Source organism: Malaclemys terrapin, chromosome 4, assembly GCF_027887155.1.
Source record: "Malaclemys terrapin pileata isolate rMalTer1 chromosome 4, rMalTer1.hap1, whole genome shotgun sequence".
Lineage (NCBI taxonomy): Eukaryota > Metazoa > Chordata > Testudines > Emydidae > Malaclemys > Malaclemys terrapin.
In genome coordinates this window covers 48,536,999-48,561,158 of record NC_071508.1, presented here as the reverse complement: position 1 = coordinate 48,561,158, position 24,160 = coordinate 48,536,999, and the positions used below count along the sequence as shown (strand labels likewise).

General features: G+C 40.8%; 1 protein-coding gene across 1 annotated transcript; it reads right to left on the bottom strand.

Annotated features, from left to right (window-relative positions):
• Window positions 1-431: 431 nt before the first annotated feature.
• Window positions 432-23,310, bottom strand: UEVLD (UEV and lactate/malate dehyrogenase domains). The gene is made up of 12 exons (XM_054026238.1): window positions 23,180-23,310; window positions 21,731-21,815; window positions 17,982-18,047; window positions 16,068-16,231; window positions 13,680-13,815; window positions 12,353-12,477; window positions 11,489-11,594; window positions 9,800-9,970; window positions 8,648-8,821; window positions 5,683-5,767; window positions 4,564-4,687; window positions 432-3,441 (listed from the first exon to the last, which is right to left on the bottom strand). Exons 1-12 carry the CDS (start codon window positions 23,219-23,221, stop codon window positions 3,274-3,276), a joined length of 1,446 nt encoding a protein of 481 aa, XP_053882213.1. The 5' UTR covers window positions 23,222-23,310; the 3' UTR covers window positions 432-3,273.
• Between the last annotated feature and the right edge of the window lie 850 nt (window positions 23,311-24,160).

Here is a 24,160-nt window from a genome sequence, read left to right as displayed (position 1 = left end):
CCCAGTTGCAAGGGGACCAATGTCATCAGCAAGTCCAGTTCACCTTCATCCATGCACTGAGAACCTGAAGGCTCCTCCACATCTACTCACAAGCCCTTGCTGGCCACAGCACTACTACATGACTGCAGCGTAGCATCTGGGCCCAGCTCTTACTGGGGTAGTCTATTTTTTGTCAAGGTCTAAATTTCTTGGAGAAGAAGAGAAGAAAATAATAATAAAAAAAGATAAGTATATACAAAGATTTTAGGGTCTGTTCCAAAGTGTCTGGTGGACTAGATTTAGCCCACAGTCCGCCTCTGACTACCCCCGCTTTAAACCACAGGAGCACACCAGGAGAGCAGCCCCTTCTGTAAACACATGTGCATGCTAAATTTTACACCCAGAAATGAGGCCAGAAGATAGAATAGATTAATATATATACAGCATAGGTATCAAGTTCTGTATCCTTTATTACTACCACTTCATAACAGCGTACGGACAAAGCTTATTGCTGACAGCTGTAATGTAAACAACAAGACATTTCTCCCATTCACTACAAGGGTAGTTACAAATGGCATTTTGTTTGATTTGTGATTAATATTTTAATACAAGAGCACACTTACCATAACAGTATTAGAGTTAATGAGCATCTCCTATTATCTTGGTGCCTGATGATTTTCTTTAGTTGAGACCCTTTGATATGGTACGTTGGACAGCACATGATCACTATTCCAGTCCTCCTATTGTCTACTGCATTTTTGATTAATTTTTCTAAGAACAGCCTTCGCATAAGTAATTCATTTAGAGGCATAACAAGAATCATTAGATCTTGAGAACCACAACGCATGAAAACCATGATTTAAAACAGAACTGAATGAAAGTACAACGACTCGATACTTCATGACACCCTCAACGCATAAGAACCATACTTTAAATACAGAATAATAGGAAAACAGTGCAATGTACAAGTTACATAAATTCAGTATATCTGAACCTAGATATCAACATTAAGAGTTTTGCAGCAACACACCAACTGTTTAGTATACTGGAAATGACTGGCCAACTAAAATCCCCATTTTAGAGGCCCTTAATAGGAGGCCATGTCTTACAAGTACTTTGGGCATCTAAAACTCTATTTTTCCCCACTGTTTCTGAAGAACAAGAATAAGTGTCATACAACAGATGCCTTTTAGTGCCATTAGTCTAAAAGTGACTTTAGACAATTTCCTTCCTGCGACAATGTAAAGTGCCATATAATGTATTTTTAAAGCTGCAATCCCTTATTTTTAAATAAAAATTGGAAACTTCTGAACAATGGCATTTAATAGATTTAAAAATTAGATCAGATTTCTGAATTATTATGAGTGCTAAGTACCATTTATCCCAAAAAGTGCTAATTATAAGAGGACTGCAGCTTTTTACAAAATAAGATACAACATTAAGGTACAAAAATGATCTATTCTAGCTAAGTGTAGCCCTCTTTATGAACAATTTTAAATGCACACTTTAAGGAAGTTAGTTATTGCTCATTCAGGATGATTTTAATAAATTAAAAAGAAAACCAGTCCAACTAGAGACTAGAGCTCAATTATGTTTAAACAACCAGCTCAATTGTTCCATCATAATAATCACTATTTACAAAACATCACTGATTAAAACATTAAAAAAATGCTCAGGCAATAAGAATGGTGATTCCATTAAAGAAAATTTAGTTTTCCTATTTTTGGTCTCAATCCTGAGATCACTCAGCATATCACAACTCCCACTGAAGTCAATGGGCTAAATCTTGCTCCCATCGATTACAATGGAAACTGGACTTGTAAATGATACATATCAGGCCCAAAAGGTTGTTGAGGGTACTAAGCCTCTTCAAGACTGGGCCCTTTCTGAGGTATAAGTGTAAGGCACAAGTATATCAATCTAATTCCTTCACATATTGTATCTTTACCAACATAAAGCTTCAATGGTATTTTAAGAAATACATACCAGCACTTTTAAGAGTTAGGTCCACATTTTCTCCTTTACTGTATTTGGTATCATTAGAATTCAATTTAATACTAAAGTCTACACACAAGATGAATATGCTACTTTTCTATTAGGAGTGTAACATAATGAACAAGCAAAGATTATTTAAGAAGTCGATAAAACCACTTGTAGCAACATGCATTCTTTTTTGGTTTATTTTAAACACTAGTATCCTGCTTTTTCTGTACACCCCTCACCCTTATCAGCCAGGGGTGTCTCCCTACTCAGATTCAGTTGCCTTTCCTCACTTTATTCCTTATGAACCTGATCCAAATCCCACTGACATCAATGGGCTTTGAATCATATATTTCCATGAATTAATTATGCCCCCAAGCCTTATTTACGTCTATATTACTCAACTGTCAGATTGTCCTTTATTCTCACCTCCCCCCACACAAACACCTCACCGCTGTATGCAGTATCTTTACCAATGTTGTACTTGTTGGAATGCCTCTAGTGTTTAAAACAAAAAAGTTATTTCTAATACATAGCATAAAAGCACCTAATGTGTCTGTAAAACATACAAAACAATTCAAATCGAGAAAAATTCTAGGAAAAAAAGCTCAGACAATTAAATGAACATACAACAGCATTCATACCCAGTGCCCAAAAGCTCAAGCTCAAAGGTGTATCATTAAAAAAATATTTTCCGTTTTTCCTAGCAGTGTTCTAGTGTCAAGTTCAATTACATGAAAACAATAAAGTGCTCTACCTTTATCGTGTCTGTTAAGCATGAGGATCATTTTAGTCAATGCTTTACTGCACTGAATAGCTGGAGTGCAATGGTGTTCTAGTCATGCCCCCTTCACTGAAGGTTACAAGATGACATACTGCTTCTGTAGTGGCTCTGCACCACGCAAGGATTCTCCCTACACTAGAGACACTTCCAAATAGATTGTTAAGTCAGCTTTATAACCTATTTGTCCCAGCAGAGGGCACAACAGAAACATAGTGAATGTGAAAATCAGGCCTACATGGTGCATAGCTTAGTAACAAAGACTGCAGGCAAAGCTACTTAAATCTTGACAAAAAAAAAACATAGTTGTACATTATCCTCTTCATTTTGACAAAAGCTACAGCATAAAAAAAAAGGTTTCAATTTTGAGATGTTCTTTGTTACATAGTTTAACTAATGCTTTGAAGGAGTGACACAGTTGTGAAAGGAAATGATAATTCTTCTGTTTGCAGAAACCTGTATCTACCAAGGAAACATTTTTCCTTATCAAACCCAGCATTTTCATGAGCAGATATTGCATGATTCCATTGTGTTTAAAGTTTCAATTGCTGTTGAAGGTCATGAATTGATGCTGCACTGCTTTGCAGTTTTTTTGCCACCAACTTATCCTCCTTCAGTGGTTTGATAATTTCAGTCACTCCATTGGTTCCAAGAATACATGGCATACTTAAAAATACTTCACTGTTTATATTGCAACACCCCTGAAATAGTGAAGACAAAAAGAATGTACATAAAAACAACTCTAAGTTCATTAATCTCCATTCCCCATGCCCACTATAAAATACAAAATTATGTACGTTAACAAATTTAAATAAGCAAGGATAATTCATCACAAGACATGCTTTGTTTAGCTGACAGGCATAGCTTAGGTTTGTTATTTATAATACTGTATAGTAGATTAAATATTCTGTTTTTTAAAAAATCTTAGTAATAGGACATCAACATTTTGCAACTAAAATTAGTTGGAATTTTATAAGTCTTGTTTAAAATAAAATTAGATTTTTATTCAAATCTTGTAGTATCTGTACAATTTATGTTCATCTCAAGACACTATTAGTCACTCCCATACCCGAGTAGCTATTTCACATAACAAGTGCTAAAATGTTCCCATGATGAGAGGAAGAAATTAAGTTTATGTACATAATGAAACACAAATAAGCCTTTGTAATCTCAAGCACAAAATGGATCAGTCACCAATGTAGGAAGTTCACATACCTTGTAAAGCAAAGAAAAATGTTTCCATGCTGTGTTCTAATATAAACAACCTATTGCTTTAATTAAGCCTTTTAGAATAAAGTTTAATTAAAATCTAGTCTGAGATTCTGTTTAGTCAAATATAAGCATATCCTCTCTTCCCTGATCAGAAAGTGAGAAACTAGAAAAAAGTTTGCTTCCTGATTTGACAAATACAATAGTGAGAAAATCTACATCAGCTTCTTCTAAATGAAGTTGAAGATGTTTAGCCTTTGGGGAGATTTGCATTCAACATCAAGCACTTTGAACCATGACACATCTGCCTGTTATTTTGCCAAAACTAACTGTGCTAATAGCCTTGATCAGTGGTGAGCTGGACACCAGCACTGTACATGTTGCATCTTTCAACTCCTATATTTTGAAAGTCCACTACAGAGTGCAGTAATTGATTTTTGCTCATTTTCAGATGGATCCTAAAAGCTAGGTGCCTGTTGTAGGAAGAAAGTAACTAAAATAGTTTGTCTGCAGAATGGCTGGTCAGGACTACGGTCTATATATGGCTACAATTAACATGAGTAGTAGGATTAAAGGCACAATAGAAAAATATATGAAATTAATACCATATTTACCTTTGCCAGAGTTGATATGGAATGAACCTTTCTTTTATTTTTCAGTATACTTTCAATCAGATCAGCTATTGACAGCCCAACAGACCAGGACTTTTGACCTTTTCCCTTAAGAACTTCCATGGCTCTACATAACAGAGAAAAATGTGGTTTTAGAAATTTCTTCAGTTACCTATGTTTTGTTCGACACACAGTATTCCATAAACACACAAAAAGTATTGCATAGCATATGAACACCGCTGTCTACTTCTCTATAACTTGCTTTCTAAAGCAATGCTTTATTTCCCAATTCTACAAAGATCACCATTTTTTAAATTCCTCCATGCAAATGGTAAAATTTTGCTAACTGAATAAAAGTTATCATGACAGACATTTTCCTAATGTCTATGAAAAGCAATGTTAAATATATACCCTGTTCACTACAGTGTATTTTTGATTAAGAAGTGCTTTGAAAACCTCAGAGGGAAGGTACTAAATAAGTGTCATGTTAGGATTATGAACAGCCTAGCCTACTGCATCAAATAAATGCTGATGCAAGGCATTTTAGTGTTAGTGTTGCAAACAGTTTAGAGAAGTACACACTTAGGCTTGGTCTACACTAACCCCCCAAATCGAACTAAGGTACGCAACTTCAGCTACGTGAATAACGTAGCTGAAGTTCGAAGTACCTTAGTTCGATCTTACCTCGGTCCACACGCGGCAGGCAGGCTCCCCCGTCGACTCCACGGTACTCCTCTCGTCTAGCTGGAGTACCGCAGTCGACGGCGAGCACTTCCGGGTTCGACTTATCGCGTCCAGAGAAGACGCGGTAAGTCGAACCCAGAAGTTCGATTGCCGGCCGCCGAACTAGCGGCTGGGTATAGACGTACCCTTATTCTATTAACATTACCACTTAATTATATTTAGCCACTGGAAAAACAAAATTCAGAACTAAAAAATAGTCTTTTCCTATATATTCTAGGTATACCGATGACCTGAAAGCTTCAAAGCAGAATTGCTCATAGTAATAAAGAAAAGTCATATTATTCAGAGATTCTGAACTCTGCGGATTGGGAAAAAACACCTCTACTATTCTGGTAACAGGTTGGTGTGAATTTAAGTTTACTGTTGTAACTGTGTTACCTGTTCGCCAACTGCTCCTGAGAGTTATCATTCACTACTCGTTCAGTTTGATATGTTACTAAGTTAGAACCACTCCATGCAGGCACTAAATAAAATTAAAAACAAACTTTCATTAATGTTATAATATATTGGAATGATAAAACTTTAAACTGATTTTCTGAAGTGCATACTGGTACTGAGCCCTGAGCTCAGTTTGGTGTCTTTCTGAGGTTGTAAATTCCATGGCAGAACTGGCCTAGAGAAACTGTTGTTCAAAAAAATGTTCCACATAAAGATTTAATAGAATTTGTTACGCATTACTAAGTACACTATGTAGAATGGTGCAATGTGGCTCCTGTTGTCAAAGTTAGACACATATGGTAAAAGATAGTCTCAGAAGTGTTGGTGCAAAGAGAGAAGGGCTACAGGGAAAAAAACATATGTTTTATCTTAACATTTCTCAGCATTCCACTTGTTTGTTTTTAAACAGCTTCAGCAGTCTTATTTTTTTCACTCCCATCTCCTTTCTTAAATTTTAATATGCTTTTACAACCTTACCTACAACTTGTCTTTCCCCGCCCCCTTAATGCATGATGCTGCTACCAATGTGGGTGGGTATGCGTATGCGCAAGGCTGATGATTATTATTGGGATGACAGCCTTATATGGCACAGGAAATAGCTATGCAAGATTGCTCACACTGTCCTGCCAGCATGTCTTAGCCCTCTAAAGGGACTAACTTTAAAGGCAAGAGGCTTGTTCAGTCTCCATTTCCATTTAATCTCTGTTTAAACCGCACACAAGGGGGACGGTAAGTGTCACGAAAAAAGATCACATTTGGTACGGGAACTTATCTACCAAGAACAGGACTGAACCCACCCATTCATTTTACATATGCTGCCAGACAGCTGTCAGATAGTAGTTTTCTGTCAACTCAAGTTGGATCTGAAGTAACTTAGAGGTGAAAGGTCCATACTCTATTACCAATTCCCTTAAAATCAACCAGGCCCCACTATCATAATTTCAAATAGGAATATTGTTGAAAGAAAAATAAATTTTTGGGTAACACCTTTATGTTCAGTCCAATTATTGCAGAATTTGGGTATAAATATTTTCCCTCAGAGTTTGCTGTAAAGTAACAGTGGAACAGTGGTAGAGTGCATTTGATTTGGCAAGCATGATGAAAGGCAATCCTAAACTCAAGATCTGAATATTAGGTTCTTAGCAGACAGTTATCCAAACTACAAAAAAATTATCACAGAAACTACTATATTCACTTTCAGCAGAGACCCTCAGGAATGAATGGACCATGGAGACCAAGCTACTCTCTCACCCTTAGATGTGTCCTGCAGATCAGGATTGGCAGAGAATAGAGGGAGCCAATGTGCCTCAATGTGTAATGCATCTGATGTGGTATAATGTTTTCAGTTCTTTTCAACTCAAAGACAAATATATTATTGTTTAGCTTAACATATAGAAGGAATCAGAGTAGCAGCCGTGTTAGTCTGTATCCGCAAAAAGAACAGGAGTACTTATATGCATCCGAAGAAGTGGGCTGTAGTCCACGAAAGCTTATGCTCTAATAAATTTGTTAGTCTCTAAGGTGCCACAAGTACTCCTGTTCTTTTTATATAGAAGGAAAGCTGGGAATGACAAGTCAGTTGAAAAGCCACCTGCTACAATAAGCTATCAAGGATAGTTTGAAGTGTGACAGAGATCAAATTCATGAAGACTGACAAATCTACTGTACAAATTAAGTCTATTATTGCTTCCTTATAAATCAGTCTTTTGTATTTCAACTGGAAGTCATGACTTAAATGAGCCATACAAGGAAAACAATGACTCATAGAACAACTTTCACTATCAAAGGTTCACTATCAAAGCACTATCAAATGCTAAAAAAGTGTGCGCTCCTCTAAACTGTTTGCAACACTAACATTTTTAAACAGACTTCTCATTAAAAGTTACTCTAAAGACAGTACATTGTTTTCTATCTCCCCTCCATGAAACACCATGGCCTATCAATATCTTTAACATCCAGACAACCTAGTTCACCCCAAAGTTTAGCTGCAATTTCCATTCTTCATATATACTCAAATCTCTATTACAGAATGCTTCACAGTTTACATTTATAATATGCCCATATTAGTTTTTGGGGTTTTTTTTTAACCTAACTGCTTTTTCAAAAAATTGATTTCATTCTTTTGAGGACAACTTTTGGAAGGGGAAAGGGAGGTAACCCTCCTCTGAAGAAAAGACCACCGCTGCAGGGTTTTCAATTTAAGAGGAAAAAAACCTGACACTTAACAGAAAGGTAGCAGTAGCTGTGTTGTGTAGGAGCAGATGCCGCACGCTCGTGAATTAAAGTTTGATGTTTCTATTTGGAGTAGCAGTTTAAGCAGATGTGATAAAGAGCCTAGTTTGTTTGTTTTTTTAATTACTTTATCCTTCATATGTCACCTTCTTTAAATGTAGGGAGAAGCTAAATCTCACTGTATCTAGTTCTGTAAAGAGCACTCAACTCAATTCTATCTTCCTCCTCTAGACCCAAAACTCCTGGTTCCATTCTTGTCTCTGCTGTGCACTTTGGGAAGTCAATTACAGCCAGTTTGCAAAGGTTTTGAGTAACCACAGCTACTGTGAGCATCCATATGAGTCATGGGTCAGCACCTCTAAAAACATGGTATTCTCTGAAGTACTGACAGCCCTCCACATACTTTTACCCCCATGCATTCCCTTCCCTGAAAAAGAGACCTCCCTCTTCAATATCTTGAATGTAATTTAGTGTTATACCAAATAAACAATCAAAGCTGTACTTCTGTACATTTCTCCCCATTTGGACACACAGAGAAGATATTTGTTTGCTCCCATCCTGCTCTAGAATCTTGGGGAAACACCCTATAAACACTAACACTCTTCATACGTTGTGTCTTTTCCCCCCCTTTCTAGAACAGTTCAAACTAAGTCAAAATCATGTATCCGTTTACCTTTGTCTTCCCCTCTTTCGCCGATAATCCAAGCCTCTTTTCCTATGGTCTGTGCTTTCAACAAGTTTGTGATAATATATTGGAATCTCTCAGTGTCTAGATTACAACCAATTCCGATAACTCTGCTTTTAGGAAATGCACTCAGCTTCCATGAGACATATGTCATTATTTCCACTAAACATGGGACAAAAGTATGTTGAAAACAAAGAATTACTCCCAAAATTCAACACAAACAGCAAACTATAATTCACACTCAAGAAACAAGAGCCAGAACTTTTTATAACTCAAAGTATAAGCATACAGGACTATCAGCAGCTTACTCATTTCTAAAACGAGTCAGGCTTTGAAAATAATCATGTCATAGCTCGAGTAAAATATTAAGAAAACATCAGAAATTCAAATAATTTCTCTCACCACCACCACCCCCCCAAAAACCCAAGCCCTCACCTTAAAGTTTCGTTCGCTTTCTATTTGGCAAATGTCTCCCCTCCTTCCTTGTTTTGAATGGAGCAAAAGGTAATCTTGCCAATTGCTCTAACATGTTATAGTAACATGTTTTAAGTGTGTGCGGATGGGTAGGTTCATGTCTACTTCTTCCTTCCCTACTTACTTAGTGTTCTGACACAAGATCATAGAATTATGATAGGTTTATCATTATGAATGTGTTTCCAAAGAAACAATGGGCTAAGAATTTACTGGTAACATAAGGAGCTGTCAATCAGAAGTTTTGATCATATTGTGTGTATATATCCTTACAGCATAGGGGAAGAGAGAGAGAGAGAGATCTTGTCACTAACACATTTGCAAGGTGCTCTGACTACAGTAGATGGGCATATCATAAGACTCTAGATAAAATGAGATTTAAACAATAGACAAAAACAAAACATATGCAAGAAGACTTTTGATATAAAAAATACTATCATTTCCCCCCTTATCTAAACTATGACTAAGACAACATCTTATCAACAGCCTTTCCATATAAACAAACACATGGATATAGTGGTTTGCCCAAGTCTGAAGAGGGAGTCCATCTCAGAACTGGGATTAGAATTTAGGAGTGCTGACTCCCTGCTCAGTAGAGTACGTCAGGCAATAGGATATTCTTTAAATAGATCAGAACAAAAAACAGATACATGTAAAATACCAACAAACCTGGATGAGATGCAACAAGCAGCACACTATTTTGACTATAATGTGCTACTGCTGGGACAATTCCTCTGAATAGATCCACGTTGCTCTGTATGACACCAAGATACGACTGAGCATTACCCAGAGAATTAACGGTGAGCACTACCACTTTTGAATCAGCAGAAGTAGAAAAATCTGATGAATATAAAAAAAAAATATTTGAGGGTTTTTTAAAGTCTCATTTTATCAAATTATAGATATGTCAAGATAGACTTGGCACAAAAATGTTTTAAATGACCCATACTAAAACCAGAATATGTACGTTCCATTCAACACACAACTACTTTGTTTGCCTTTCCGCGAGAACTTTTAAGTTAACAGCTTTTTTCCTACAGTAGAATTGAACTAGAAAGATATTTTTATGTATCATAATCTCCGATCTACTGTGTTGAAAGTGTATACAGAGCTTTGTTTTGAAGCTGCTTTGCCTATTATATAAGGGTACTTTGCACCCTTCTACAGTACCTTTAATCCAAGGATCTCAAAGTATCTTACAAATAGTTACGTCCCATAGAACCCATGCGAGGTTGACATTATCCCCATTTATAAATGGAAACCTGAGAAACAGGCTGCAATTTGCCCACGATCATACAGAGCTTGCTGCACAGCTTGGAAGACAACCAGGAATCTGGACCGCCCAGGCTTCTACTCTAACAACTGGACATTGCTACCATATATTACATTAGCTTTTTGATATTTATTTCTTTATACCTTGCTAAGAAACTAAGAAGTAAAAACTAGCATCCTTCTCCTGCCATTATTTATTTGGCTCTCTAAAAAAGAAGTTCTCTCCTTTTTCCAACCCCCATCTAGCTGGGTATTTATACTGGGGCCATCGCTATAGTATCAGAGCACTGCATCCTGATAATCCTGGATTCTTGGTGAAGATCTTTATCCTCATTTCTTTCTTTCACATAGGGGTTTCTGTTCTTTTTGTCCTTCTAGCTCAGAGTCAAAGATGCTGACACTGTATCAAAGAGTTCTGGTGGCTTTGCATGAGGTGGAACATGGACAGCCACTAAAAAAAAAAAATATCTTACAAAATATATCTAGTAAATGAACTGAATGCAGCTAGAAGGTGCCTGATTGATAGCAAAAGAGATATAAGCCTCTAAAAACAAAACAGATTAGAGTATTGGACAGGAGCAGTACCAGCTTCCCTAGACCATGCCACCAGTATATCACAGTCTTAATCTGCAGCCACCACTTCAGGAGGTGAGAAACTATCAGAAGATAATGGGTGTTTAAAGACCCAGAATGAATTTAAATTAATGACCCAGAGGTGAAAGTTTCTATCACTCCCGAGGGTGATCCAGTTCCCATAAAGTAAATAAATATGTAAGTATACAGCAAAATAAAAATATCGAGCATACAGTAATATGTTCCACTACACAGGGCCGGCTCCAGGGTTTTTGCCGCCCCAAGCAGAAACAAAAACAAACAAACAAAAAGCCGCGATCGCGATCAGATCTACCGCCAACGCTTCAGTCTTTGGCAGCAATTCGGCGGCTGGTCCTTTGCTCTGAGAGGGAGTGAGGGACCCGCCGCCAAAGAGCCAGACGTGCCGCCCCTCTCCGCTGGCCGCCCCAAGCACCTGCTTGCTGGGCTGGTGCCTGGAGCCGGCCCTGCCACTACAATATAAAAAATTAGTACCTTTGCTGATCTCTACATTTGGCAGAGCAAAGATATCCAGGTCCATTGTTCCTCCTTTTGCTGCACCTTCTGAGAGGTCCAAGAGAACTACCTGGTCTGCAGCACCCTGTACAAATAAATATATTTCAGCTCTGCAACAAAATAAAATGCAGTTTATTCTGATAAAAAGATGCTTCTGAGATTGGATCTCACTTTAAAAAGGATGTTAATTATGTTGCAAAAAAACCCTAAAACAGCCCACATCCAAATTACCAATGATTGTGTAATGTTAAATGGAAAATTGGACATCTGTGTTAGTAGTTCCATTGCCAAATAGTATATTAAACCACATACACAAAACCCACCTTACGAGGGTTACACTCAGACATTCAAAGTGAAGGCCAAAACTCTGACTATTGTGCTCAAATACTGAGCACATATAGAAATACCCTATATTGTGAGAACTCAACAATATCTAGGGCACAATCTTGACAATATCCCTTAACTACAAATTTATGTGCTTTGAAGAATCTGTGCTCAAAATTAAGATGTTTTTTACAGCCAACAGCTGACTGTCGGACCCAATAAAGGATTACATTTGAAATGTGTAAAAGTTATGTTTTTAATTTAATATCTTTAAATAGGAAAAAGGTAAACTAGAGAAGCAACATCACAAATCATTAAAAGTACTTAAAATGAAGACATTGTTTTTCTATTTTAAACACTAAGAACTAGGTTGGAGATCATTCATAGATTCAAGGACTGGAAGGGACCTTGAGAGGTCATCGAGTCCAGTCCCCTGCCCGCCTGGGAAACACCCTATAGGAATAGCACTAGGTAATATTAATAATATTAATAGCTATTCTATTAAAAACGAGAAAGTACCTTTGCTGCAATTGCTAGTACACAAGCAATGCCAAGATCTCCTGCTCCAATCACAGTAACTTTGTTAAAGCCTCCAACTTTTTTTTGTCCACCCACCATAGTCTTTGAATTCATGTCAGTTTCACCTAAAATTAAAACAAACAAACAAACAATCAATCACAGCTGGTGGTTTTATAAGACAGTGTAAACACATGTACTGTATGTGAAAGATAATGCCCGGATCTAATCAAATCAAATTACTTTGTTTTCTCCAATACGCTGGGTCAGGCTATGGAAACTAATTTTTCAAGGCTTCCACTGAGTAAGACATTTTTTTCCACAGAATTATATTCTTACAATTTACATTTAAATTAAGTTTTACATTAGCAAGAAAAAAAATTCAAATAGATGCCTTCTCTACTAACCATCCTCCCCCCAGCTCCGTACTCAGCTCTACCACTGAAATGCACTGTGACCTTGGGCAACTCACTTAATTTCTGTACACCTTCCATTTCCCCTGCTACTCTTTGTCCATCTTGTTTGTTTAGACTAAGATCTTTGGGACAAAAACTATCTCTGAACTGGTTTGTACAGTGTCTGGCCTTGAATACATGGAGCAGTAATGTGGATTACAGTGGGGGGTTATTTCTAAAGCACAATAAAGTGTTGCACATTAATTGGTCCATGTAGACCCCTGGTGGTGTGCACTAGGATTCCCTAGTGCTATGTTAGCGCTGTTTGAAACAGTACTAACATTAAAGCTCACTAAGCAGTATTTAGTGAGCTCCATATAGGTAAGCCCTCTAGTACAATCTTGGTTGGCAACTGTAGGCATTACCACCAGGGCCGGCGCAACCCATTAGGCGACTTAGGCAGTCGCCTAGGGCGCTAACATTTGGGGGTCAGTGACCGCGGTGGCCGGATCTTCCGCCGCCCGGGTCGTCATCAGTATTTCGGGGGCGGGACCTTCCGCTGCCTCTGTCAGGGGTGGGACCTTCCGACGCCTAGGGTGGCAAAAAAGCTGGTGGCGCTCCTGATTACCACAATACAAATAATAATAATAATCCCTTTGATGCTACTACATGCACCAATGTATAATACTGCAGAAAGTGTTTTTGAAAGATTGAAAGACTGTTTTAAATTGCATCATCCGTAAGAGAACATATAAATCAGCTATGCCCTCAGAAAGGGTACGTTTAAGGTAAAGGAAAAATAATGAGTTTTAGGAAAATGTAACCACTACAAGTTATAAGTAATATTTATTGTCCACCTTGAAAAGATAAAATAAAAATAGCTAAAAGCATAGATAAAACTGATATTGATTCAGATCTGCTGAAAAATTACACACCTGTAGTTATCTTTGCAATATAGGATAGCAGTTCTAGCTGCTTGGCTTCATCAGAAGATGATACTGAATACAGAGGTAGCTCTTCCTCAAATTTTTCAATCATTTCTTTGATTAATCCAATGATAATTGACTTTGGCTGGAATGCATACGTATAGGAGAAGACTTACAATCTTTACTAGCTATCATGATAAAACAGCATGCCCATAAACTGCAGTAATTTATTAGCAGGTATCAAGAATCACTGTATACATTTAGCTAAACTACAAATATCAACCTTTCAAACCAACTTTTAAGATAGAGGGAAAGTAGCACTGCCAGTTAGTATATTTCTATTTTATTTTTAATACCTTATTAATACAAATATAAATATGTAACTATGGAGTATGGATTAGAATAGTGGAGAATATAGAGACTAAATTAAAGATGCCAAACACTAGGGTTACCATATTTAAAAAATAAAAAAAGAGGACACTCCACAGGGCCCTGGTCCCGCCCCTTCCCCACCCCGGGCCCCGCCCCAACTCCGCCCATTCCCCACCCCAACTCCGCCCCTTCCCCAAAGTCCCTGCCCTAACTCCCCCTTCTCCCTCCCAGCCACGTGAAAAGGGCTGCCCGAGCGCTACCGGCTTCACGGTTTGCCGGGCAGCCCCCAGATCCTGCGCCCCTGGCCGGCGCTTCCCCAGCGCAGCTGGAGCCCGGGAGGGGAAGCGCTCAGCCGGGGGCGCAGGGAATGGAGGCTGCCCGGCAAACCATGAAGCCGGTAGCGCTCGGGCTTCAGGCAGCGCCCATGCCTCCGGACCCTGCGCCCTCGGCCGGGCACTTCCCCTCCCGGGCTCCGGCTGTTCTGCTCCTCCCCTGACTCTTCGGCTCTGTTTAAGAGCTGAGCTGCCCAAGCGCTCCGGCTTCGGGCAGCCCCCTTGCCTCCGGACCCTGCGCCGCCGGAGCAGAGCAACTGGAGCCCAGGAGGGGAAGTGCCCGGCCGGCGGCTTGGGGTCCGGAGGCAAGGGGGCTGCCCGAAGCCGGAGCGCTCGGGCAGCTCGGCTCTTAAACAGAGCCGAAGAGTCAGGGGAGGAGCAGAGCAGCCACGGGAGGGGAAGTGCCCGGCCAGTATTTTCCTGGACATGTTCGGCTTTTTGGCAATTCCCCCCGACGGGGGTTTGATTACCAAAAAGCCGGGCATGTCCTGGAAAAACCGGACGTATGGTAACCCTACCAAACACCAACTCAATTGGCTGTTCGAAGCATTATTGGACATATGAAAGCCTCTGATACAGTAGCATCTATTACTAAATACAGGTTATGGCTATATCTACACGGAGCACTTTATTGGCATAGGATTAACCTTACTGGCAAAGCACTCCCAGTGTGGATGCAGTAAACCAGAAAAGCCTTTGTATCAGAATAGTCAAACTAACCCCCACAAGCAAAACAAGCTATACCATTAAAAGTTTTGTCAGTATAATTGTGCCTACACTAGCAGCTTCTGCTGGCACAGCTCTGTCGGTCACAAATCGCAGATATTCGCACCCATACCAGCAGAAGCCTGTAGCAAAAACATAGCCTACTTGGCAGCAAGAAGAAAAACAAAACTCATTAGAGAAGATTCAGGCTAGCTGCATCAGAGCCTGATCTTGCATTCTTTATTTGGACAAAGCTTTCATTGCGGTCAATGGACCTTTTAGCCAAGTAAGGCCTGGGCATGAATCAGTAATTACCAGGTACAGATTCCCAACTCATTAAGTAGGAAAATGACACCCATCATCCCCACTCCTCCCCCTCCAAAATTCAACTCAACAGCTTTGTTTTACTCATCTTAAAAAGTTAGTGGAAAAAAAACAAAACAAAAAAGATTTCACTAAATTATTTTTTGTGGCTTGTCAACCACATGTTTAAAGTAACCTATCTACTGTGTTTCATAAAAGACATCCACTTGGCAACTAAAGTTGCTTTTGGACCTTCTATACTAGTCACCCCCAGAAAAACAAACCATCTCCATTTTGCAATAATGTCCATACCAGAGACAAAGCTACTATATCAGTTAGTGTAATTTTACTGAAAAACTGCACTTGCTAAATATAACCTCAGCTTACACAGTTACTGGACATTGTTCATAGCACTAACAGATGTTTGACACATTTTCTTTATCTGATTTATCCTTCTCTCTAACGGAAATAAGTTTAATCCCCTTTTTCCCCCTCAGTTTAAAATTATTTCCTTATAATAATATCTGACAGGCTGAAGGCTACTACTTGGAAACAACCTTCTGCTTCTGTCTGTATAGTCATTGACTGTACATTTAAGATTAACAAATGTAGGAGAAGAGAAAAAAAATGAGCGTTAATTTGTATGTAATATAATGTATTCTTCCTGGAATTTGTTTTTCCTTACGTGGCTCCAGTTTTGTAGATAGGGCAAGTATATCCTGCCATGTGCATCTACATGTTTTCCCACAGAGATTTCCATGTTTATAGTTGGTTTCAGCAAGCAAATGGGAGGAGCAAAAGGATGAGAATCCAAAATCCACAAACAAATTGGTATGTTATAGGAATTACCTGTTAGACACAAAACAAAAAAACATTATGACCTCCGCATTTCGAAGGTATCCTGAAATCATGATTGTGTGTTCCGTTTTACTTAAAATATAGCACTTTATTTGCTTTGATTATTTATGCTATTGATTTATACTATTCCTACCAAACCTGCTATATTAAGTGTCATTGATTGAAATCCTGTCAAATATAAAGCATTTCTGTTACAGAGCTCTGCCAGCAAATAAGTCTGTCAGATCAAAGGAACTTCTTAGAGCAATCAATTTACTTTTCTAGGGTTTATATAATCTTGGAAACAAAGAGCTAATGAGGAGGAGACTCTATTAAGTGCTTTATGTTTAGACTTCAAAGACAGCAAGTTCAAGGAAGAGTCCTAATTATCTGGGGACATTTGCATATCCAAGTACAGGGCATGAAGACTCTACCCAACACCCACCAGCCTGAGGACTAAGGGCTCATCTACACAGTCTTGCACCTAGTTAACTAAATCACTTTTCTAATATGTAGTTAGTTATTTCAGGGCAAGTCTATGTGAGGGCACTCTTATTTTGGAATAGAAGTGGCTAATGTTGATTTAGGTAAATTGAGGGCTTGTCTACATGGTCAGTGTGTGGCAAGCTAGGATATGAAACTGGGAGTATGTCAACTTTTAGGGCATCCACACTGCCCTGCAGTTTGGACTACAAAGGTTGTAACTCCTCTGTGTAGACGCTCCAGGCACAAACTAAAAGGTTTCTGGTTCACATTAATGTAATCCTGTTTGAAGGTGGCCACGTTGCCATCCCCACTACTAAAGCCAATCTGAGCAATTTAACCCCAGAAATTTAAATGAATAAAACATTGGTGTACAGAATTTAACTGTCAATCAACTTTACTTAAAATATTTTTAGAAGTGAGTTCACCTCCAATCCTTTGGCTGATGATAAGGAGAAGAGTACTCTTACTTTCCATTTTCTCCCCTCTCACCTCATGGCCTCCTGCCTACTGCCTAGTGCAAGAGTGAGGAGAGATCTCTATTACTTTATCCTTTCCTCAGCCTTTGTTCAAGTTGTTCCCTCCACCCCAGACAATGGCTCTAGAGCCAGCCGCTGCTGTTCCTCATAGCGTCTTCCTTCCCCCAAGACTCTGGACCAGCGGTAGTCTATTTTTTGTCAAAGTCCAAATTTCTTGGTCAAAGTATAGCCCAGACTCCAGAGAAAATTAAAAAAATAATAATAATGATGATGGTAATAAGTAAATAAAAAGATTTCAGAGTCTGTTCAAAAGAGTCTGGCAGTCCAGATTTGGCCCAGAATCTCCCTATTGACTACCCTTGCTCTGGTGATTAGCAACTGCTGCAGCTTGACCAGCTATGAACAGCAGCAGAGGCACTGGAGCTGTCTATCTGCAGATTTAGGAAGACAGCACTGGATCATTTTACACTATGTTCACATATGGAAATTACCCTAAAAAAACAAAACAAAAAAGTTATAGCTTTGACCCCAGACACTGATGACGAAAGCAAGTGGATTTTTCAAGCCCAGTCCAAGTTATCCAGAGAGAGATCTTAATCCAACTCTTGTGTGGCACATGGAGACTCTCCAGGTCACCCATCTTTGCAAAGGAAATAATGATATTTCTGCCTTCCTGGCTGTACTAAATTAGAAGCCTTTTCCGTGACTAATCAGGAAGATATACTGTTAAATGTACACAATGTCTTACCATTGTATTTGGCATTGGTATAGAAAATACAATCTATGAGTTGTTACCTTACCCCGATATTTCACTGGAATAGTGCCACTAAAATTCAAGAGGTCTTTAAGGGATCCGTCTTTGAAAGCTGAAATTAAGAACAATTTTTTTTTTTTTTTTTTTTTTTTTTGTGGTTAGAGGATTTTTAAAAAAAAAATTACAAAACTAAGTATTACCCATACTGCTTCATTCCACATTTAAATAACTACTGATTCCAACTCTAAGATGTATGCTGAAAATGGACATGTACCAGTGAAATGTGACTGCAAAGATTATTTCCTTGTACTTAGATCAGGGGTGGGAAACTTTTTGGACCGAGGGCCACATCTGGGTATGGAAATTGTATGGTGGGCCATGAATGCTCACAAAATTGGAGGTTGAGGTGTGGGAGGGGATGAGGGCTCTGAGGTGGGGCCAGAAATGAGGAGTTCAGCGTGTGGCAGGGGGTTGGAGTGTGGGGGCGGTGAAGGCTCCAGCTGGGGGTGTGGGCTCTGGGATGGGGCTGCGGGTGCAAGAGAGTGGTCTGGGTTGGGACCGAGGGGCTCAGAGGGCAGAAGGGGGATCAGGGCTAGGACAGCGGGTTGGGGTGCAGGAGGGAGTCAGGGATGCAGGTTCCAGGTGACGCTTACCTCAAAGCAGCTCCTGGAAGCAGCAGCATGTCCCCCCTCTGGCTCCTATGTGGAGGCGCAGCCAGGCAGCTCTGCATGCTGCTCCATCCGCAGGCGCCACCCCTGCAGCTCCCATTGGCTGCAGTTCCTGGCCAATGGGAGCTGCAGAGCCGGCACTTGGGGTGGGGGCAGCATACAGAGCCCCCTGGCTGCCCCTACACGTAGGAGCCGGAGGGGGGACATGCAGCTGCTTCTGGGAGCCACACAGAGCCACAGCACGCATGGAGCACGGCAAGCCCCAGATCCCGCCCCCCGGCAGGAGCTTGAGGGCTGGATTAAAACATCTGAAGGGCTGGATGTGGCCCCCAGGCCATAGTTTGGCCATCCCTGACTTAGATACTACACATAGTAATTAAATTCACACAGCTGACCATCCCTCCTCCTTTTTTTTTTTTAAACAGAACGTTACTTTATTTGTTTATTCCTTTGGTGTCACTCTTTATTGGAAGCTTAATGACAGTTGCACAACTAAGGAAACTTTATGTGCATCTTGTTGACCTTCTCCATTGTGGTCTCAAGTTACAGTGCTTTATCAGTTTGCATATCCCTCGCAAAAGGAGCCTCTGCTCTTCTTCCTTCTCTGTAAGGCTGGTGTCAATAGGACTTTTCTTCTAGCTGCAGGGGATTCAGGAAGGCAACTCCCATCTTTTCATGTACTGCGTATATATACCTGCTACTGTATTTTCCACTCCATGCATCTGATGAAGTGGGTTTTAGCCCACGAAAGCTTATGCCAAAATAAATTTGTTAGTCTCTAAGGTGCCACAAGGACTCCTCTTTGTTTTTACTTTTAACAATGTAAATCCATCAAACTACCCGTATATACTCGTTCATAAGCCGAATATTTTTGGTAAAAAAGGGATGCATCAAAGAGTGGGGGTCGGCTTATAAATGGGTCTACACCAAAATTTGATCATTTTAAACTCTATGGAATCCTTGAATATCTAATACATTGTCATTTTGTTTACCTGGAGCGTCTGCAGGCATGGAGCCCCTCAGCGCCTTATGGCCGCGATTCACCGTTCCCAGCCAATTGGAGTTGTGGTGAACCGCGGCCACAGGAAGCTGAGGGGCTCCATGCCTGCAGATTGTTATGCAGACAAAACTACACAGGATCGTTTCAGGGGGCAAGACAAAGATGCCACATTTATTATGATAACATAATTCGATTTATGACCAATAACTAATATCTAATACCTATACACACCCCCCCACATCCATCAGATGTTCTGCAGCTGCTGTATAGTTAATTGTAATAGTTTTAGTTATATTCACCTGGTTATAATTGTTTGGTTTGTTTGCAACAGATCACCTGTGCCCTACAATGACAACAACTACTGTAATGATCATAGATCAAGGGGCAGAGTGTTGTAGGAGCAGCTCACCTGGTCAGCAGTTCTAAATATAATTTTTCATCCCACATTGTTCTATTAGTAATCCTGACTGTTATGTTAATTCTAACGCTCTGCATATGCTGCTGGATAAAATAGATGCATTCTAAATTAAAACCACAGGCTCACATTGTTTCACAATATATAGCCTTAAAACAATTACATAAAGTGTGACCCATTCAATACCCCTGGATTGAAGGGTCAAAAGGGGGACAATGTAGAACTAATAAATGCAATTGTTCATAAGTAAAGTTTTATGAATGAAACAACATTCATTCATAAAACCAGTTACCCCAATAACTGGCTAATTGACAATTAAGATGATTGTTAAGAGCCATAGCTGTTCAGCCAGTTGCCCTTGTAAGTTTCACTGTCAATCCAATTCCTGCTTAAATCACTGAGACTTGCATTGTTTCAGTATTGTAACTTCTGTTCATTGTTTGCCATTCACTACACTTGTCTACTTCTGTTCACTGTTTGACATATTGTAATTCAAACTCCATTTTACAACGCTTACTCCATTTTGTAAAAGCTTGCTGCAACCTTCATTTTTGCAAAACCCTGCTGTAATCTTATTAGTTTAGTTTAAATGTGTGAATGAGGTATGTATGGATGATGGAATCAACCTCCAGCGCCAGCCTGTCCTGATGAAATAGAGTTCAAACACTGACGGCTGAAGATGCAGACAACAGCCATAACAAAGTAAGAAGAATCCACCCTAAAAAGAAAAGAACAAAGATACAATAGAAGGAAGATCAAAGCCAGGTCCGAGGCTGAAAGTCACGTCTGCAATTGACGGGTGAACCCAGAGGCAGCTTGACACAGCAAGACCTATAGACTCTGGATTCAAACTAAAACCTACAAAAAGGATGGGTGAGATGGAAGACTTTGAAGGGTAACATTCTGCTGCCAACATGGGAGGGCAGACCCAGCCCTTCCTTGTGCCCGGCTTTCCTGGCCAGTTAGCCGCCACAAGCTACGAACCCAAGCTGCAAAATCAAGCCACGGACTCAAGCTATGTTCAGGACTGGTAACTATACAGCAGCTGCAGAACATCTGATGGATGTGTGTGTGGATGTAGGTATTAAGTATTAGTTATTGGTCATAAATCAAATTGTGTTATCATAATAAATGTGGCATCTTTGTCTTGCCCCCTGAAACGATCCGGTGTAGTTTTGTCTGCCTAACAAGATGTTCCAAGTAAACAAAACATCCTGACCCGCCAGCGGCTTACCCTGACAAGCCAGGAGCCAAAGTTTTCCAACCCCTGAAATATAGGGTCGGCTTACGAAAGGGTCATACAGTTTTTGCTATTTTTACCTATCCATTTTGGGGGGTCAGTTTATAAACGAACGGGCTAATGAACGAGTATATACGGTATGTTTAAATTTGCTTAAGGGAACTGGAACAGTGATATGGAATCCATTAAATTATCAATTTGTATAATCACTGATGTTACAATTTATTCATTTTTTAAAAAAAGATACTGATTAGTTTGGTGAAGGTAACTTACAACAAGTACTGTAGGAAATGAACTACTGGGGGAAAGAAAATCACACGATATCACATGATATAAAGTTAGGAAAACAAATTGAAAATGACAGTAATTTAGACAAATTTCATTGTAGATAGAGAACCTATGAAACGTCAGAGTTCCACATAATCATCAACTGTTGAAAAACACAATTAAAGTAACTAGATCAGATTCTTACTGTATGTATCCATGGAGAATCTGAAGTTTGGGTAGATCTTAACAACATTCTTCAATTCTTCTATGGTCAGGTCCCGGAATTTATACTGTACACAAATAAAAGAATGTTTCAACTCGAAAGGACTACCTCTTTGGTGCCACAGGATAGGTGGGGAAAAATAAGAGACGAGAAGGCAGAAGGAGGCAGCTAATAATTACCTATAACAAACAGTTTTGCCATTAAATTAATTCTCAAACAGATTGCTCCATGGAATGCATAATTTTATCTGCCTACCAACATCTGCAATTATATATTTGTAAAATATATTTGAAAAAGTTTAAGCCAAATAATTACATTGTTTGGTAACAGCAAACTCTAATATGGCTTTCACATTTTAAAGAATTTTCATAACCATTTTTTCACAAACATATTAAAGTGTCTGAAAAATTCACCTTTTGGATTGAAATGTTATGTGCTTAGTCTCTGTCCGTAAGTGAATTATTTTGGAGAGGTCAAGCAAAATCCATAAAGTGGTTTAGTTGGGGGGAGGGTAGAGAAAAAACCCAAACATTTATTTAAAAAAATAAATTTTAAGGTAGACTTACAGCAGGAACTGCTGAAGTTTGAAATGTGGTATGAATATAGTTATTGGTGAGGGCTAATACCTTTGCAAAACCAGACTTCAGGTATTTCCTTTGGACCATTCCCTCTCCATAAGCTGCCCTCCAGATTCTTTATCCTCCCCAACAATTTTGCAAATCTGGGACTGTTCACTTCCAGGATTTAGATATTGTGCTCCAGATCATGGGAAATTTGAACTGACACCCCAATGCTGGCACCTAAACATCATACAACTGCAGCCCAACTTTGGTTCAATGAACTAGCAGCTACATTGGAAAAATAAAGAGAAAATAGTACACTTGGGCATCTGAGCAGGGTGTGGGGGGGTGCATGTGGGCGGGGGGCTGGATGGAGGGGCGAGCAGGGATGCAGATGCACTAGGGCAGCGGCTCTCAAACTGGGGGTTGGGAATCCCACAGAGGGTCACAAGATTATTACATGGAGGGGTCGCGAGCTGTCAACCTCCACCCCAAACCCCACTTTACCTCCAGTGTTTATAAAGGTGTTAGATATATAAAAAAGTGTTTTTAATTTCTAAGGGGGGTGTCGCACTTAGAGACTTGCTATGCAAAAGGGGTCACCAGTACAAAAGTTTGAGAACCACTGCACTGGGGGGACCAGGAGGTGATGCCCTGGCGGGGGTGACCCAGAGTTCCCTGCCCACTGATGCCCGCTGGCTCCCAGAGCTACACAGGCCTTTACCCCTTTGCCTCCCACAGGCGTGGCAGGGAGCCATGCTCCCCCCACCCAGCCCAACGAAGGGCCGGGCAGGGCCCGGCGGGGACAGCGCGTGGCCGCCGCGGGCCAGACCCTGCTGCCGGGGGAGCCAGGAGCCCGGCGCGCGCGCACCTTAACCAGCTGCGTCCTCAGCGTCTCCTCGGAGAACTCCATCGCGGCGGCACCTCCCCGCGCTTCCTGCTGCGCCCGGCCTGGACGGCAGCCGCCAGGAACCAAACCCTGCCCCACAGCTCTCCCTCCCGTTTTGCTACTTCGAGTGTACTGAGCATGCTCACTCGAACTGAGCATGCCCAGTAGCCACTGCCCTCTCTCTACTCTTATGTCTACTTACGATTTGCTGCCTCCTTTTTGGGGGGGGGGGTTAAAAGGATTAAGGGGGGCAAATCGCAGCGGGGGGACTGTCAGGGTCTGAGCAGGGGGCAGAATTTTACTGGCCTGGGGGGTTCAAGCTACTGTAGCTAGAGGCAGAAGAGGGGCTGAAGGGGAAAATCGGTGGTGGGGGGTCAGAGCCGGGGTGGGGGCAGACACTGCCAGACCCCGTGCGGGTACAAAACCCCCGTTTGGGGGGGGGGAGGGACAGTGACCCCGTGGGATGAGCCACCCACTGTGCTCATTAATTTAGGGGTGGGGGGGGCAGAGGCTGTTTTTGTTCGTCTCACAGGGACGCTGCATGTCAGCCTTGGAGCAGAGGGCGGGTTCCTGGGACTGGGGTCTTAAAGGCACAGGCCTCCAATTCCTAGCCTGTCAAAGCTTAATCACCGCAGCTCCTCTCTATCCTATACAAGTGTTGCAGGGCCATGGCCGCCCGGGGGGAGGGCAAGTGGGGCAATTTTCTGCAGGGACCCCCACAAATATGTCGGAGGCTGCCCCCGCCTCCGTCTTCCCTCAGTGCCTTAGCGTGCCGCGTCCGGGAGCGGCCCTGGCGCACTGCAGCACCATGGCTCCAACGCTGTCCAGGGCTGCTCCTGGTCGCAGCACGCTGAGGCTCCAGGAGAGGGGGTAAGCGGCATGGTAAGGGGCCAGGCACCTCCCCCGACCTCATCCTAACCATCACCATCACCCAGCAACAGCCCATTATGTAATTGCAAATGT